Below are 17,393 nucleotides of genomic sequence, written 5' to 3'. Positions count from 1 at the left end.
TTCCTGTACTGGCTCCCCCTCTCCCAAAAGTGTCCCCAGTTCCTAATAAATCTAAACCCCTCTTCCCTACACCATCGTCTCATCCATGCATTGAGACTCTGAAGCTCTGCCTGCCTACCTGGCCCTGCGCGCGGAACTGAAAGCATTTCTGAGAATGCCACCATAGAGGTCCTGGATTTCAGTCTCTTTCCTAGCAGCCTAAATTTGGCCTCCAGGACATCTCTCCTACCCTTCCCTATGTCATTGGTACCTACATGTACCACGACCACCAGTTCCTCCCCAGCACTACACATAAGTCTATCTAGATGCCTCGAGAGATCCGCAACCTTCGCACCAGGCAGGCAAGTGACCATACGGTTCTCCTGGTCATCACAAACCCAACTATCTATGTTTCTAACGATCGAATCACCCACTACTAACACCTGCCTCTTCCTAACAACTGGCATTCCCTCCCCCTCAGAGGTATCCTCAGTGCGAGAGGATACCGCAACATCCTCTGGGAGCAGGGTCCCAACTACGGGATGATTTCCCTCTGCTCCCATTGAATGCACTGGGGCTCTCAGCCTGGAGGTGGGACAGTACTACAGTGTCCCGGAAAGTCTCATCAACATAGCTCTCTACCTCCCTTAGCTCCTCCAGTTCAGCCACCCTGGCCTCCAAAGCCCGAACTCGGTCTCTGAGGGTCAGGAGCTCCTTGCAACAGGTGCACACATACGCCACCCGCCCACAGGGCAGGTAATCATACATGTTACACTCGACGCAATAAACAGGATAGCCCCCACTCTGCTGCTGGGCTTCTGTCTCCATTTTTCTAATGAATAAGTTTAAGTCTAAACTGGGATTCTTTTTAAACCTCTGTAATATAGATTATTGTAAGAGTTATGTTTTAAAGAAGGTCAGAAGTCACTAGTGCCCTCTAACCTCCCCCTCTAAACTCCCTCTCCAAACTCTCCTGTTAGCTGTTCCTGGTCGCTGAGTCACAGGCTTATATATCTCTGGTAGCCCCTCCCCCTGACTGAGGCTCAGCCAATTAACAGAGGCTTCTAGATTTCAAACCTTTTAGAAGCTCCCTCAAACAAACAAACAATCAAACAAACGAACCAACCAAACACAAGCTCAGCACACAGCAAATAACTCCCCCCCACACAAACACACACTCCAGACAGCCACTTACCACAAGGGTCCCGATGTTTTACTCCTCTTTTACCTGGAGAACTCCCTCTCCAAACTCTCCTGTTAGCTGTTCCTGTTCGCAAGCCCATTTCCAATCTGTAGCGCCAGGATGAGTCCGACACCTGCAGTGGAGCACACACAGGGACACACATCTCGAAGAACCGTTGTTACTGCACCAAGGGGAGTAACTTCCTCTTTTTACAAGACTAGAAAGCATTAAAAAACAAAATGGAATGCAATGAAATTTAAAAAAACCCTTGAGACCATTTTTTCAGCTTTTTCCCCCGAGAAAACCAAAAAAAAAATCAATTTTGAGTTGACTTGAAAAAAAATTGGATTTTCTTCATTCAGCCACAAATCTGAAAAATTGCTAGGTTTAGAGAGCATGCATCTGTGTTGCAGGCCTAAGTAATCCAGAAATTTTATTTCTCTCCCATAAATGTTATTTCTGTATCTGGCTTGTTCTTTTTTTCTTCATAATTAAACCCACAGGAGTTCAAATCCTGTTTCTTCAGAATCATTAATCTTAGGGGAAAATATCATGATGCGTGATTATACATTGACTCATTGATCTGAAACAGCAATAAACCCAGGATTTCACAGGAGGGTTAAAACAGCACAAGAAGAAGAAATGAAAACTTGCAATCCTTAACCCTAATAAGTCCCCTTAGGCCAGGGTGGGCAAGATGCAGCCGTTGGACTAAGTCTGACCTGCTGAGCCTCTGGATCCATCCCGAGGGCCGTGCTGCTGGGACCGTCAGACACAAAGCAGCCCCACGCTACTTTAAGCCAAAAGGAAACTGGCAAATAGAAGCTGAGAAATTGTGCTAGAAGTGGGAGCTGCATGGAAAGCCTTCCCTTCCCCCTCACCTCCACCCTCCTGAGCAGAGAGCCACAGGCAGCAGCCAGCCATTCTGAGCAGCCTGGGTCTGCGGCAGACATGGAACCTGCCTTGGAATCCTGCAGGGCTGCTGGCTGGGAACCGCCTAGATAAACTCCTGGCCAGAGCCTACCTCTGTCACCCCACCCCTCCCACACTCCAACTCCCTTCCCCAAGTCACCAACCAAACTCTCTGCACCCCCTGCTCCCAGGACACAGCTTCCGCCCAGACTTTGCACACTCTCCATGGAAAAGTGCACCCCTTCAAAAATTACCACCCACCCCTGCCTTAGGCCATGAGCTGTGCACTGGGGATCTTTGTATCAGTGTTTCATTATGCTGGCTGTTTGTTTGTTTCCTCTTTAACAGGGACGTATCAGACTTTTTTGATGATGTTGCTAAGGGAGATCTTAAAAAAATAAAATCCTGGCTCTCGAGAATCCAACGGAATAAGTGGCAAATGGATGAGCTCAGAGGTACAATGTGTGTCAGTTCCCATTCAAGCATACAGGAATCCCACTGCACTGACTTCTGATCTATTTTACACTGCAGTAGCTTGAAATTACTCCTCCAATAATACACTAGTAATTATTGGAGCTATCTAGAAGGAAATAAGGAACTAATGGGATGGAAAGTTCAGGAAAGACTGAGATGCCAAACTCTTATTGCTGGTGCACTGAAGAGCTTTGCTAGAGTGGAGTCTAAGTACATGAGTTGTTCCACTGAAGTAAATGGGATACTCACACACTTACGCACTTTACTAGGGTATTGCCTTAATTAAATACAGGAGGGTAAAGGTATAGTCACTAATTCCCTCTGGGGGTTTAAGATTTGGAGAATGGGACGGGCTCAGTTCTGGGGCAGAGGGTTGTGGTGCTGGGGGCTAAGGGCTGTGGCTGGGGGTGCCAGCTCTGGGATGGGGCCAGGGATGAGGGGCCAGAGTAAGGGAGGGAACTCAGGGCTACAGCAGAAGGTTGGGGTGCAGGTGGCTGGGGGTGCAGGCTTTAGGGTGGGACTAAGGATAAGGAGTTTTGTGTGCAGGCTGCCCGGGACCACAGTGCAGAGAGAGAACTCTCCCCAGACCTCTTTTCCTGCAGCAGCACCCAGACTGGGGGAGAGGTGCCTCTCCCCACTGCAACAAGGCTGGGGCTGGGGTGAGAGAGAGGTGCCTCTCTACCACAACCACAGGGCTGGGGGACCCATTGCATCCCTGCATGCCCCAGGTTCCTCCATCACTATTCCCCACCTCACCCCACTGCCTCCCTCCTCTTCCTCAGTCACTCCACTGCCAACTTCCACGCCCCTGAGTGCAATGTGCATGGCTGCATGGTTCTGCTAAATAAGTGCATGGCTCTTGGTAGCCTCCTTTGTGGCCACCCAGGGTGCACCTTGGAGGGACTATAGGCCTGAGATCCCCAGGAGGTGTAAATCAGCAAAATTCCGTACACTAGCTAAAAACTTGACCGCACTGATTTCAGCGAAGCTCTGCAGATTTACCACCAGCTGAAATTGTGCTTAACCTGGCTCAAAAGAGGGAGACACACTGGCTATGATCTTGCGTTAAAGTATTTGCGCAAGAGAGCGTCTGCACTGGCATGTACCTTTGCTCAAGAGATGTGCTTTTGCGCAAGAGTATCCGTGCCAGTGTAGACGCGCTCTTGTGCAAGAAAGCTCCGATAGCCATTTTAACCATCGGGGTTTCTTGCACAAGAAATTCATGTTGCCTGTCTACACTGGCCTCTTGCACAAGAACAGTTGCGCAAGAGGGCTTATTCTTGAGCGGGAGCATCATAGTTCTTGCGCAAGAAGCCCTGATTTCACACATTAGAACGTCAGTGTTCTTGCACAAGAACTCCCCGCCAGTGTAGAAAGGCAGCAAGTTTTTGCGCAAAAGCGGCCGCTTTGGCACAAGATCGCGCTAATGTAGAGACAGCCTCTCAGTTTAAAGAATGAGACTCTGGGTGTGTGCCGGTAAATATAGCTTGCTCCTGTTTGCTTAGATTTCCTGGGTATTTGCCTGATGCAGCAGTGTGTCGAACATTGCAATCAATTTGATGGTGGTAGGCTCACAAGTCGTAAATGCAGGAACTCTGAAATATGGGGCCGGAGTTCCACCGTGGGCTCCCCAATGTTAGGGAAGACCCTAAGCTTCGGGGTCCAGATCCTGGCAACCCAGGAGCCGCATCCAGGCCTCAGGTTCCCCAGCCCGGTGCTAGACTATTAATGGTAGTCTGAGTTGTTTGAAATGCAGCCAGTTCCACATATCTGTTTGCTCTGATTTTAGAAGTGCCATAATATTAGGGACAGGCCTGTTCGAGGGAGAATTAAAATGAAAGCTCATTTCTACAGAAAAAGAAACTGGAAAAACCTGTTTGATGAAAGCTTTGCTGAATCCAATGAACAATTCCCCGGAGACCACTGAAGAGATCGTTACATCTCTCATAGACTGTGCAAAAGGTTCTGGGTGTTTGAAGAAGCTGCTGGATGCATCTTTTACTGCTACAGAATATGAAGGTAATAAATTATTCCGGTTTAGAGCAAGACTTCGGTTTCTGGGGCTCAGAATTATTTTTTCTTTTACCATTTTCATCTTCCCTTCCCCCCACAAAGTTAACATCTGTCTTTGCTCATTCTTCGCTGCAGGGCAGACAGCACTGCACATTGCCATTGAGAAAAGGCTGGACAGGATAGTTAAGCTCCTAGTTGAAAATGGAGCTGACGTTCATATCCAAGCAAAAGGAACATTCTTCCAGCCACTTACATGCAGAGATGACTGCTTCTATTTTGGTAATTCTACTTCATGGATCATTCCCACTGAACAAAAGCCATTACCCACTTGTCCTGAGCTTGTTCCTTTCCACAATGGTGGAAGGGGAGGGGTTGATTTTCTTCCTGCACATTGTGAAAATGTCCTTTTCAAGCCCTAATGAAGTCCCCAGCAAAACTCCCATTGACTTCAGTAGGGCCGAGATTTCATCCTTGTGGTACATCTGGCCCTGAAACAGTGTTGATTTATTTGGAGTGACATTAACCTGGCTACGTCTACACTGGCATGATTTTCCGGAAATGCTTTTAACGGAAAACTTTTCCGTTAAAAGCATTTTCAGAAAAGCACGTCTAGATTGGCAAGACGCTTTTCCGCAGGGCTGCCTGCATCCTAAACCCCACCCCACCCCAACCCAGAGCCATGATTTAAATGAAGAAAAACAAAAACTGAGTTAAAGAGCAACCCTGGATAAATCTTGTAGTTTGTTCCTATATTAGAGGTTCTCCAGACCCTTGATCATTCTCATCACTCTTCCCTGAACGCCTTCTAGGCCTGCAATAGGTGGATTGGTGGTTGAGGATGAGGGATAACTTCGGGGTTGTGACCTATATTTTCTCACTCAAATACTACTTAAACTGTGGCAAGAGGGAAGTGCTGTTGAGCAATAAGCTACAGCCATTCCGATAGAGATTCACTTGCAACTTTTAATGTTGTTGACAGGAGAATATCCACTCTCGCAGGCTGCTTGCACAAACCAACCAAAGTTAGTGGAGTTCCTGTTAGATAAAGTTTCAAATCCTTATGCCCAAGATTCCCTGGGAAATACAGTCCTTCACGCTCTGGTAATGGTAGCTGATGACTCTGAGGAAAATACAGCGTTCGTGACAGAAATATATGACCAGATTTTGAAGGCAAGTGAAAAAAAATGCATTGAAACTAGAAATGAGTCAAAGAAGAACCTGGAAAAGATCTTGAACAAAGAAGGACTCACTCCCCTACAGTTAGCTGCGACATATGGGAAGATCAAGGTACAGTCGGCTCAGCTGTCTAATAAAAGAAGGGGAGTTTGTCATGTGAAGGGGAGTGTGTCATGGCATGGGGAGAACCTTGTCAAAGGTTAGGACAAGAAAAGTGGTGAATGGGGAGTTTTCAGGGCCCTCAAACAGTCTTAGAAGTTCTAACAGGGAAGAAATAAGAACTGCAGTGTCACAGTCCAGAACCCGGCAATGATTTTCTTTCTCCCTCTGGGTTATTTTGCTCCTAAATAGATCTTCCAGCATATTTTAGGAAGATCCTTTCCACGTGAAGGCAAACACTCAATGGCTCATCTCTCGAGGAAGTTTGTGGAATGGGCGTATGGCCCGGTCTGCTGCTCCTTATATGATTTATCAGAAGTAGATACCGGAGAAAGCCATTCTGCCCTGAAGATTGTGGTGTATAACACCAACCATGAGGTATGTGCCGGAGAGCCGGAACAATGAAAAACAAAGGATTGTACTGCCTTGGGAACACACGGAGGGAGTGTGAGTCGTGTCCCTTCAGCAGCTGACCTGCTGTTGCCAGCTAATGGAGTTTCTCCTTCAAGTGTGTGCGTTGCAACGGATGATTCCTGGATCATCAACCAGCTGACAGCCATAGAATGCATAGCAAGGGCACCATTTCAAGAGGAGGGGGAGGCAGCAGCCATGAGTACCAGAGCACTGCTTGCTTTTCTTTCTGTTCCTGAGGGCTACGTCTACACTGGCATGATTTTCCAGAAATGTTTTTAACGGAAAAGTTTTCCGTTAAAAGCATTTTCGGAAAAATCGCGTCTAGATTGGCAGGATGCTTTTCCGCAAAAGCACTTTTTGCAGAAAAGCGTCCATGGCCAATCTAGACGTGCTTTTCCGCAAAAAAGCCCCGATCGCCATTTTCTCGATCCAGGCTTTTTTGCGGAAAACAGTACTATGCTGTCTACACTGGCCCTTTTGTGCAAAAGTCTTTCGGAAAAAGACTTTTGCCCGAATGGGAGCAGCATAGTATTTCCAGAAAAGCACTGATGATTTTACAGGAGATCGTCAGTGCTTTTCCGGAAATTCAAGTGGCCAGTGTAGACAGCTGGCAAGTTTTTCCGCAAAATCAAATAATTTTGCGGAAAAACTTGCCAGTCTAGACACAGCCATGGTGATCAGGAAGAGAGGGAAAAGCACACAGATTTTGTGAATTACTCCTCTGCCCCTCCCCTCACCCGCCAGGAGCGAGAGGCACGCATACATGCTTTGTAATTTCCCCTCTCTCGCTCCCCAATACGTCAGGGAAATGGGAAGCAAAACGAGCCGTGTCCCGGTACACCCAGCTACTGCTCCCTCTGCTCTCCTGAAATGGCGCTCTCTCCTGTAATGCTATGAAGTGCTAATAAAGACCAGCCCACCATAAAAAAATCAGATGCCCATACACAGTACAACCCATCAAGGTTGCTTTTCCCCTTTATTTGTTACTGTCCCCCATGCCGCATGGGAGCCTCAGAATCCGCAAGGATTTTCTCAACACGTGCCAAGATTAGTTTGCTTCTTCTGTGTTTGCAATAATAGTTACTTTATCATAACCTCAGTCACTTAATTTTTAAAGCTACAGTTTGCTAAGAACAGCCTCATTAAGTGTTGATCCCTGTGGCCACATGGCTCCATTTTCCTATTTTCCAATATGGAACCCCTTTCCCTTAGACTCAAGTCCCATAATGTTCTTGCAGTATAGTTCATAGCTCTTATACAAGCCTTTTCATCAGTAGAGCCAAGAGTCTCAAAGCACTTTCCAAAGGAGATTTTCTCCATTTTACAAACAGAGCTAAACAAAAAAGGAAAACTGTGGAGCTAAGAAATTAATGCAGAGTGCCATTCCGGGGGAGAGGGAGGAGGTTATGAATATCTTAAGAATTCAGTCCTCACTTTTAAACACTTTACTTTCTCTCTCTCTCTTTCTCTCTCTCTGTCCATGAGAGAAGTTAACAAGTGTTCTTCCCCTTTGCAGAAACACTATGACATGCTGGATGTGGAGCCTCTGAAAGAGCTGATTGATATAAAATGGAGACATTTTGCGGCAGTGATGTTTGGCATCAGCACAGCCCTGTATCTGCTGTACATAACTACTTTCACTGTGTTGGCTGCATACCAACCCCAGATCAACCAGGTGAAGATTTCTGGAAAGATTCAAGCTTTCTGCATGGAGCTATTTAAAGTATTTAACGTACATTGCCAGATCCCACCCCTAGCTGGACAGCAGAACTAGAACTCTGCCAGAAGCCCTGCTGTGGGTGTCCCTCATGCACACAGGTCACCACCGTTTCAGCATCAGGAAGTGTTATGTGTGTGCTGTTCCGTCTCCATGAACTGTAGATATATACACAATAATACATTCAAAATGGTGGGCTCTCAATTAACTTCAGCCACTTGAGACAGATCTTGGAGTCATTGTCGATAGTTCTCTGAAAACATCTGCTCACTGTACAGCAGCAGTCAAAAAAGTTAGCACGGTATTAGGAACCATTAGGGAAAGAAAAGATACGATAGTAAGAATCATAAAATCATATGAATCCATGGAACGCTCACACCTTGAATGCCGCATGCAGTTCTGGTTTCCCCATTGCCAAAATGATGTATTAGAAACAGTGCAGAGAAGGGCAACAAAAATGATTAAAGGTATGGAACAGTTTCCGTATGAGAGATTAACTAGGCTGGAGTTAACTTAGTTTAGAAAAAAGCCAATATGCTAGAGGTCTACAGAATCATGAATGGTGTGGAGTAAGTAAAAGTTATTGATCACCTCGTATAATACATGAATCAGAGGTCACCCGATAAAATTAACAGTCTGCAGATTTAAAACAAACACCAGGCAGTACTTCTTCACAAATCGCATGGTCAGTCTTTGGAACTCACTGCAGGGGATGTTGTGAAGGCCAAAAGTAGAAACGGATGTTTAAAAGAATGAGAAGTTCATAGAGGACAGGTCGATCGTGGATCAGTCGCCAAGATGTCCCTAAGCCTCCGGCTGCCAGATCCTGGGAGCAGGAGAGCGAGAACCTTGGTAGAAGTTGGGGGTAAGATCATGAGGCTCTGCCCCTCTTGGTGGCCAGACCGAAAGGCAGAGCCAGGCAGTGGCAAGAGCAACTCAGGGAGACCTGGACCATCCGCCTGCCCTAGGTGAGGGGGATTACTCAAGAGCAGCCTTTGGCCAGTCTCTGTCCCCCAGAGGTTGTTCTATTTATTCCCTTTGAAGAATCTGGTGCTGGCCACTGTCAGAAGACAGGATACTGGACTAGATGGACTGTTAATCTGACCCAGTGTGGCTGTTCTTATGTGTACGAGAGATAATACTCAGCAATGCAAAATCCTGGCCGTGAGTCTTGGCTGGTATTGCACTGTGGGCTTGGGAGAAGCAAGGAGGACCACAGTCAACACCTTCCGCATTCGATTTAGTGGGTCTTTACTAGACCCACTAAATTGAATGCTGGAAGATCAATTGCCATAGCGCTGATCTTTCCGCAAGTATACGCATAGCCTCAGACTACATTTTTGTCTTGTTTTCTTCCCTGTTCCTTTCAGCAGATGGCAGCACCCAACACAACTGTACATGTTTTGCAGCAGGATCTCCATGAGGCAAACGGTAGAAACCCATGGCTTCTTGTGGCGCAAATTTACACTTTAATAGCAGCCATTTCCTTCTTGGTTAAGAGTGTAAGTAGAACCACACGTCTAGCCACTGGAATATGATACAATTGAAGTCCCTGGGGGCTCGCTGACAAAGACAGAATAGAATACAGACATATATGTTTTCTTTTGCTATGTTAAAAGTGTTCACACTAATGGATTTCACACAATCAAAGACTCTTAATCTTAACTGCTCCACAATAATAAAGCTCATCACAATATTTCTCCTTAACTGTAACCCTGATAGTGATGTCTTATGATAAGTTAAACACTGGGGCTGCGTCTAGACTGGCATGATTTTGCGCAAATACCTTTAACGGAAAAACTTTTCCATTAAAAGTATTTGCGCAAGAGAGCCTCTATACTGGCATGTGCCTTTGCACAAAAGCATCCGTGCCCAGTGTAGACACTCTCTTGCACAAGAAAGCTCCGATGGCCATTTTAGCCATCGGGCTTTCTTGGGCAAGAAATTAACGTTGCCTGTCTACACTGGCCTCTTGCTCAAGAATACTTGCGCAAGAGGGCTTATCCCTGAGCGGAAGCATCAGAGTATTTGCGCAAGAAGCACTGATTTTGTACAAGCGACGAGGAGTCCTGTGGCACCTTATAGACCAACTGAAGTGTGGGAGCATAAGCTTTTGTGGGCAAAGACCCACTTCGTCAGATGCATGGGTTGGTCTATAAGGTGCCACAGGACTCCTCGTCGCTTTTGCAGATTCAGACTAACACGGCTACCCCTCTGATACTTGATTTTGTACAGTACAAAGTCAGTGTTCTTGCGCAAATACTCGCGGCCAGTGTAGACAGGCGGCAAGATTTTGCGCAAAAGCAACTGCTTTTGTGCAAAATCTTGCCAGTCTAGACACAGCCAGGCATTATGGAGCATTCACTTCCTGCATAGAACCAACACAAGACTTACGCACCACTTAGATCTTAACATTTAGTGAGATATGGGGAGACATTGGCCTTGTGTTGACCTTCTATACAGAGGGGGATTTCAACCCTAGTGAGCTAAGCAAAGCGCATGGTTTCCCAGGAAATTTCAGTGCAAAACACTACTGTCCTTTCAGAGGGTCATAGAGGGATTATGTCCAACCGACTGTAGGTAGCAAAGTTAATGAACTGGAACATATTTCAAAATCACATTTTTAAAAGTGTTGACTAAGCTTCTAAGTGTTAACTAAGTTAAGTGGAAGGACTTGTATTTGATCCACATGTTTGTGTTTCAGGGTTTAGAGAGCTTCCGGATGTGGCCTTTCACATTTCGCTCTGTTCTTCAGATTAACTATTTCTACGTTCTCTTGTAAGTTTTACTCTTCTTGTTGCTTCTGAATACAACATAGTGTTACACCCTGTCCCAATGGAACTAGTGTCTTGTGTTCCTGTAAGCCAGTCAGGCTAGACTTTTTAGCTATTTGAAAGTGCATTGCATGTATTTAATAAATACAGGTTGAATGTCTCTAGTCCAGTGCTCTCTGGTCTGGCAACATCCATGGTCTGGCATAATTTTAGTTAGCCAGATGTCCACTTACAATGCACATGGCCAAGTTTCCCCGTGGTAACGTTTGTTCAGAGTCCTGGCTCTCTGTGTACAGAGCTGCTATTTAGCTCAAATTTACCCCAAAATGTCTTTTAAGAGCCTAGTAAGCAGTGGAAGCATTGGTAACACTGCTAGACAATATTGACCTCCCGTGGTTCAGCAAATTCTCATTTTCAGCATTGATCAGGTCCTGAGGGTGCCAGACTAGAGGGGTTCATTCAACCTGTATATATATTTCTGTAACAACTGATGGGAAATATCTCTATGTTTTGACTATGGTTTTTTTTTTCCCCCAGTTTCATCCAAGCACTGCTCGTGATATGGGCACATATGTTGTACTTCATGCAAATGGAAAGTTATGTTATAATGAGGGTCTCAGCCTTAGTTTTGGGATGGTTCAATATCTTGTACTATTTCAGAGGGTTCAGAATCACTGGCATTTACACTGTAATGATTCAAAAGGTAGGTTCAAAACCTCTGATACATATTTACATATTAAAAGCATGTTAATACAGGTATGAAAACACAACATAACTAATTCATGTGCGAGTGGAGAATTTTAACCCCAGAAGCTGGGAAGAACCTATTGCTAAGGTATTCCCCATAAATATGTTCCTGTGTTTGGATTGTGAATATAAATATTGACCATAGCATCGCTCTTTGCTCCATTCAGGCATGTTTCAACCAACCAGAAGAAAAACATGCTAAACTATTCCTGTTCACTTAAATTTGCCTTGAAGTTGGTTTGCTTTACTTAAGCCATGCTTTATACAAACCCTGAGCTATCACAATGGGTGTGTCTAGACTACAGGGTTGTGTTGACAAAAGTGGACTTTTGTCGACAAAACTATACCTGCGTCTACACTACCGCTGAGGTCTGTCGACATAACGTCGACAGAACTTAGCAGTTTTGTCGATGCTGGTAAACCTCATTTTACGAGGCATAACGCCTTCTGTCGACAGAGTTCTGTCGACAGAAGGTGTTATTGCATGTAAACTGTCCTTTGCGTCTACACTACCATGTCGACAAAGCAGCTTGCTTTGTCGACAGAACTGACTGTAGTCTAGACACTCTTTGTCGACAGAAGCCTGTAGTCTAGATGTACCCAAAGTGACAGATTTACTGTATTATATTGTGTGCAAATTTAAAAGATCTGAAAGTATTTGGATTATGACCTTAAATTGTCTTTATACCTGTACACAGTAAGATTATATATTGCCAAACTCCAGACATAGATATATTAGCAAACTGAAGAGGTTTCATGTCATTTTCTACAAATTTCTATTTTTTCCATGATTTTTCAGATGATTTTAGTGAATGTTTCCAGGTTCCTTTTGGTTTATGGGGTTTTCCTGGTAGGTTTTGGAGCAGGTAAGAAGTTTTTCATATCAATATATTAAATTAGAGTAAATATTAATTTGATTTTAATGATATGGAAAGATGAAAAGGACAAGAAATTAAATCAATCCTATGTTTTTGGAGTCAGCAAGCATCCAGCATCACTACCGCTGCTTACCTAGGCAGCCCCTATTTTAGCTAAATCTAGAACTGTTCAAACCTTTTCTGTTCATGGGCTGTGAATTTGGGGGGAGCATATGTCACTGAAAACATAAATGTGAGCTTATGCAGTAACAGTTGGGACGTTACATTTTAAATATGCAGTAAGAGCTCAGGAAATATGTGGCGGAAAAGGCAACAAGTCACATTAAAGGATTAGCCAGATCGAGTCCTGGGCATTCATAGGGGTCCTTGCCCTGGAACAGTAGAGTCATTACACAGTTATATCCAACCCATGCCAAACGAAGTGGTAACTACATTTGCAATATCAGAAAACAATCTGGACAACATCAAATCTCAATTTGTACAAGGAAATGACTATGGTACCTGGTACCAGTAGCTCAGGCAATAGAAATTCAATATTTTCTTCTGTCAGTTCAGTGATTGTTCCGGCCTTTTCCTAAAGTCTGATGCTGGTTTTCTGTTACCCTGCAGGTCTTGCTTCTCTGATGAACGATTGCCCCCAGGACACAGAGTGCAGCCGATTCCACAGCTTTCACTCTGCAGCGTTTGAGCTCTTTAAGCTTACCTTAGGGCTCGGGGACCTCTCAGGGCATGAGGATTCCAAGTACCCGAAGGTTTTCATGCTTCTGCTCATCTGCTACGTGATACTCACCTTTGTGCTCCTCTTAAACATGCTGATCGCACTCATGGGGGAGACGGTCAATTCAGTGTCCCAAGAAAGTGAGAAAATCTGGAAGCTCCAGGTGAGGCTCATCCCTTTAGCAGTTCAAACCCAGTGACAAGACACTGTAATGTGATCAGAAATACCCAATAGTTGGCATACACGTGTCTCATCTACCTGTCAATTCTTTTAGGGTATGTCTACACTACCCCGCTAGTTCGAACTAGCGGGGGTAAGGTAGTCATCCGCAATTGCAAATGAAGCCCGGGATTTGAATTTCCCGGGCTTCATTTGCATAAAGCCGGCCGGCGCCATTTTTAAATGCCGGCTAGTTCGAACCCCGTGCCGCGCGGCTACACGCAGCATGGAGTAGCTAGTTCGGATTAGGCTTCTAATCCGAACTAGCTGTACTCCTCGTGGAATGAGGAGTACAGCTAGTTCAGATTAGGAAACCTAATCCGAACTAGCTACTCTGTGCCGCGTGTAGCCGCGCGGCACGGGGTTCGAACTAGCCGGCATTTAAAAATGGCGCCGGCCGGCTTTATGCAAATGAAGCCCGGGAAATTCAAATCCCGGGCTTCATTTGCAATTGCGGATGACTACCTTACCCCCGCTAGTTTGAACTAGCGGGGTAGTGTAGACATACCCTTACATTTTTCTTAACCCTCCCAGGAACATCAGAAAAATGAAACATCTATTTCACACTGCAGTTACAGGTAACAATACCTGGAATTGGCTGCATCGTTGTCAGGCCTCAGGACTGTTCCACTAGGGAAGCTTTCCAGCATGACACTAGCGAGACACAACACATTCCTGGAGTCCATATTATCCAACCTGAATACAGAGTATTTCCCTTTAATATGTACAATCTAAACTACTGTGCCCACTGAGTATCTATAGCAATCATTCAACTGCAATGTCCTTATGTGGTGACTAGATGTCACCTTTCTCCATGTGAAGGCAGCTGTGCAAGCATGAAGTGCTTTTTTAAATGGTAGAAAGTCACACCAGGAAACACTTACCATTGGTTGCATTTGTACAGTTGTATGTGAGATTTTCAAAAGCTCTCAGACAATGGCCTGATGCTGCCCACACTGTAGATAAGTTAATGGAGGATAGGTCCATCCAAGGGTATTAAGTAATATGGCCAGGAACACAGCGTTCAGCTGATATATTACCATTACCTTCAATGTGCACAGAGTTAAGAGCACGGACAGGAAAATCCCACTCCAAGAGCACTCATACCTTCTGTAGACTTTCAAAACTGCATCCTTTGAAAACCTTGGGCAGGTAGAAAGACCAGCGAAACATGTCGCATGCAGTAAGAGCCATATGCAAGAACATACCCAGAATGATTCATTGTTTGCCATCATGTTGATTATACACAGAAAGCCATGACAATACTGGATCTGGAAAGAAGTTTGCCAGTGTCCTGGAGACAATGGCTCCAAAGAAAAAAAATTCACCCCGATATGCTAGTTGGCTATACCCCTGATGGCAAGAAAGATCAAAGAACTTGCTTACGGTACGTACAGTGAGACCTCTAGAGATCGAACTAACCATTTAATAAAAGTGTGATTTAAACTATTTTATTATGCTTAAATGTGATGGGCCCGAGCTCTGTGTGGCTCCCTGATAGAGCTTATCACACATGCATGCCGGAAGACCCTTCCGGGGTCACTGGGCCTTGCAGAGACTGTGGAGATGAAATTAATCCCTCTATCAAAGAAAACAGAGAAGGGCAGCAATCCACACCATCAGGGCCAGCACAGAGAGATTTGTGTTTACTTTTTGTGGAAAGCTCTTGGGTACTAAGGCGAAAGCCATCCCCGTGAACCCAACTTTTACATGAATGAAACTAAACTTCAGATTGGTAAGCTTCCTCTTGATATGTTTGCTTAAAATGAACAGGGTGAATGAAGTGAACAAAACCTACTGGAGTAACACACTAAAGAACAGGAAGGAAGATCCGAACCCCTTTGCAAAGGAAAAGAAAGACGGTAATGGCTGAGATCCTGTTTTTAACTGTAGGAGAACTTTTTACTGCCCTTAAACCTCAATAATAATTCCAATGGACCTATGACTAGAGTTACGCTATCTACCATGTCAGCCACCTCCAAGACTAGCCTAGTGTTGAACAGAGGAGCTTTGTGGCTTACAATTACACCGGGGGGGGGGGGGGGAGGGCAAATCTTGAAGTCCTTGTTGATGCACAACTCCCACGGACTTCAAAAGGCATTTCAAATCAGAATTCCAGGATTGGGCTTTCAGGATATTGAAAGGCAGCGACACCGTTATATCTGCCCAGTGAAGATCTGTGTTCTGATGAGATGTGAAAAACTGGAAGTTCTAAGTCACTTCATCTCTCACAAATAAGTTTTTAATTACATAGGATGGAAACCTGACCCCATTGAAATCAACGGCAAATTCCCATTGACTTAATTGGAGACAGGATTTCACCAATAATATGGGTTCTGTAGGGCTACGTCTAGACTGGCATGATTTTCCGGAAATGCTTTTAACGGAAAAGTTTTCCATTAAAAGCATTTGCGGAAAAGAGTGTCTAGATTGGCACGGATGCTTTTCCGCAAAAGCACTTTTTGTGGAAAAGCTTCCGTGCCGATCTAGACGCGCTTTTGCGCAAAAAAGCTCCGATCGCCATTTTAACTATCGGGGCTTTTTTGGGCAAAACAATACTATGCTGTCTACACTGGCCCTCGTGCGCAAATGATTTGCACAAGAGGGCTTTTGCCCGAATGGGAGCAGTGCAGTATTTCTGCAAGAACACTGACAATCTTACATGAGATCATCAGTGTTCTTGCGGAAATTCAAGCAGCCAGTGTAGACAGCTGGCAAGTTTTTCTGCAAAATCAAGTGATTTTGCGGAAAAACTGGCCTGTCTAGACACAGCCTAGATGTTACAGAGCTACAGAGTTACAGGCATAATAGATGCAGCAATGAAAGTAACTTAATATTTCTTGCTGATACTGTCCTATTGCTACCAGGTCTCTGGGTGTTTTTTGTGATGTTAAATAACGTGCTGCCAATGAGAATAATGTCATTGTTTGTGGAAGTTAGAGCAGATAGAAGTTTGAAGATAAATTCTAAAATGCAGGTGGTGGTTGGATAGCTTTTTTTCTTCCTGATCTTGTAATGATTTTTAATTGGATTTTTGTCGGTTTCACTTGCGACAAACCCAGAACTCCAACAGCAAACTGACTCCTTTCTCCAAAGTACACCCAAACTAAACAGAGACTATTGGCTGCTGCTTCTCATGCCAGCAGTTTCACCTTCTCCATATTTCTTTTCCAGGTTCGAGGAGAGATGTGGTAGAAAAAAAGGAACCTGAAGAAAACACCTCAGTACATAAACTGATATGTGAAGAGGTGTCGGTTCAGCAATGGGCAACTTAGGCTAGTGAGTGAGTGAGATGGAGGCCACTCATGTAAATGGGCTGCAAAACTGTCATAACCAAGATGGTCTCCCAGGACAGGGTAGTTTTACTAACTGAGTTCGCACACTTTGGCTATGTCTACCTCTGGTATCCTGGAAAAACCCCATGGCAGCCAGGGAACGTGTCTGCTCTTCTGACATTTTATGCGAAAGAACAGCTGTGCTCCCTCCGAAGGGCTCTTCCGAAAGAGGAGGTTTTTCTAAAATTTGGCCCAATGTAGACGGGCCAAATCTCAGAAAAGCCTCTTCCGAAAAAACAGTCGAAAAAAGGTATGCAAATTGCAAACCTTTTTCCAAAAAAAAGCAGCCGTCTAGACATAGCTTTAGAGTTTTCAGGGTGTGCTGAGCAACAGTAAACAACATGTCTTGTAGCTTCACATAGTGGTGGGCCTATCAGGTTTCTGTGTTGGTTTCTTTAAGTTCTTACATGTGTATACTCGTTCAGGGCAAGTCAAACTCCCTCTGCTTTTACTTTGCACTGTAGAGTGAAGGAGAAGGATGCAAGTAAATATAAACATAGTCTGTATCTCCCTAAATAGACATTTATGGTACGTCTAAACTACATGCCTCCGTCAACGGAGGCATGTAGATTAGACAGATCGGCAGAGGGAAATGAAGCCGCGATTAAAATAATCACGGCTTCATTTAAATTTAAATGGCTGCCCCGCTCTGCCGATCAGCTGTTTGTCGGCAGATTGGGGCAGTCTGGATGCGC

At 44.8% G+C, this 17,393-nt stretch overlaps 2 protein-coding genes across 2 annotated transcripts in view; both read left to right on the top strand.

Moving 5' to 3' along the window:
* Positions 1 to 5,941, top strand: part of LOC142819298 (transient receptor potential cation channel subfamily V member 1-like) — a 44,544-nt gene extending 38,603 nt beyond the window's left edge. Inside the window, exons 9-12 of the mRNA XM_075905115.1 lie at positions 2,423 to 2,529; positions 4,403 to 4,567; positions 4,697 to 4,840; positions 5,541 to 5,941. Coding sequence (XP_075761230.1) covers positions 2,423 to 2,529; positions 4,403 to 4,567; positions 4,697 to 4,840; positions 5,541 to 5,941 — 817 coding nt within the window. The remainder of the gene's footprint in view (positions 1 to 2,422; positions 2,530 to 4,402; positions 4,568 to 4,696; positions 4,841 to 5,540) is intronic.
* A 194-nt stretch (positions 5,942 to 6,135) lies between these two features.
* LOC142819297 (transient receptor potential cation channel subfamily V member 3-like) lies at positions 6,136 to 16,638 on the top strand. Its single transcript, XM_075905114.1, has 10 exons — positions 6,136 to 6,274; positions 7,827 to 7,985; positions 9,401 to 9,529; positions 10,732 to 10,805; positions 11,339 to 11,504; positions 12,348 to 12,414; positions 13,036 to 13,307; positions 14,614 to 14,750; positions 15,137 to 15,225; positions 16,538 to 16,638. The coding sequence occupies exons 1-10, from the start codon at positions 6,140 to 6,142 to the stop codon at positions 16,636 to 16,638; spliced, it is 1,329 nt and encodes a 442-aa protein (XP_075761229.1). The 5' UTR covers positions 6,136 to 6,139.
* Positions 16,639 to 17,393: the final 755 nt, after the last annotated feature.

This window comes from Pelodiscus sinensis, chromosome 21 (genome assembly GCF_049634645.1).
Source record: "Pelodiscus sinensis isolate JC-2024 chromosome 21, ASM4963464v1, whole genome shotgun sequence".
Classification (NCBI taxonomy): Eukaryota; Metazoa; Chordata; order Testudines; family Trionychidae; genus Pelodiscus; species Pelodiscus sinensis.
Note: the sequence above shows the minus strand (reverse complement) of the source record. Positions and strands in the feature narration are given on the sequence as shown.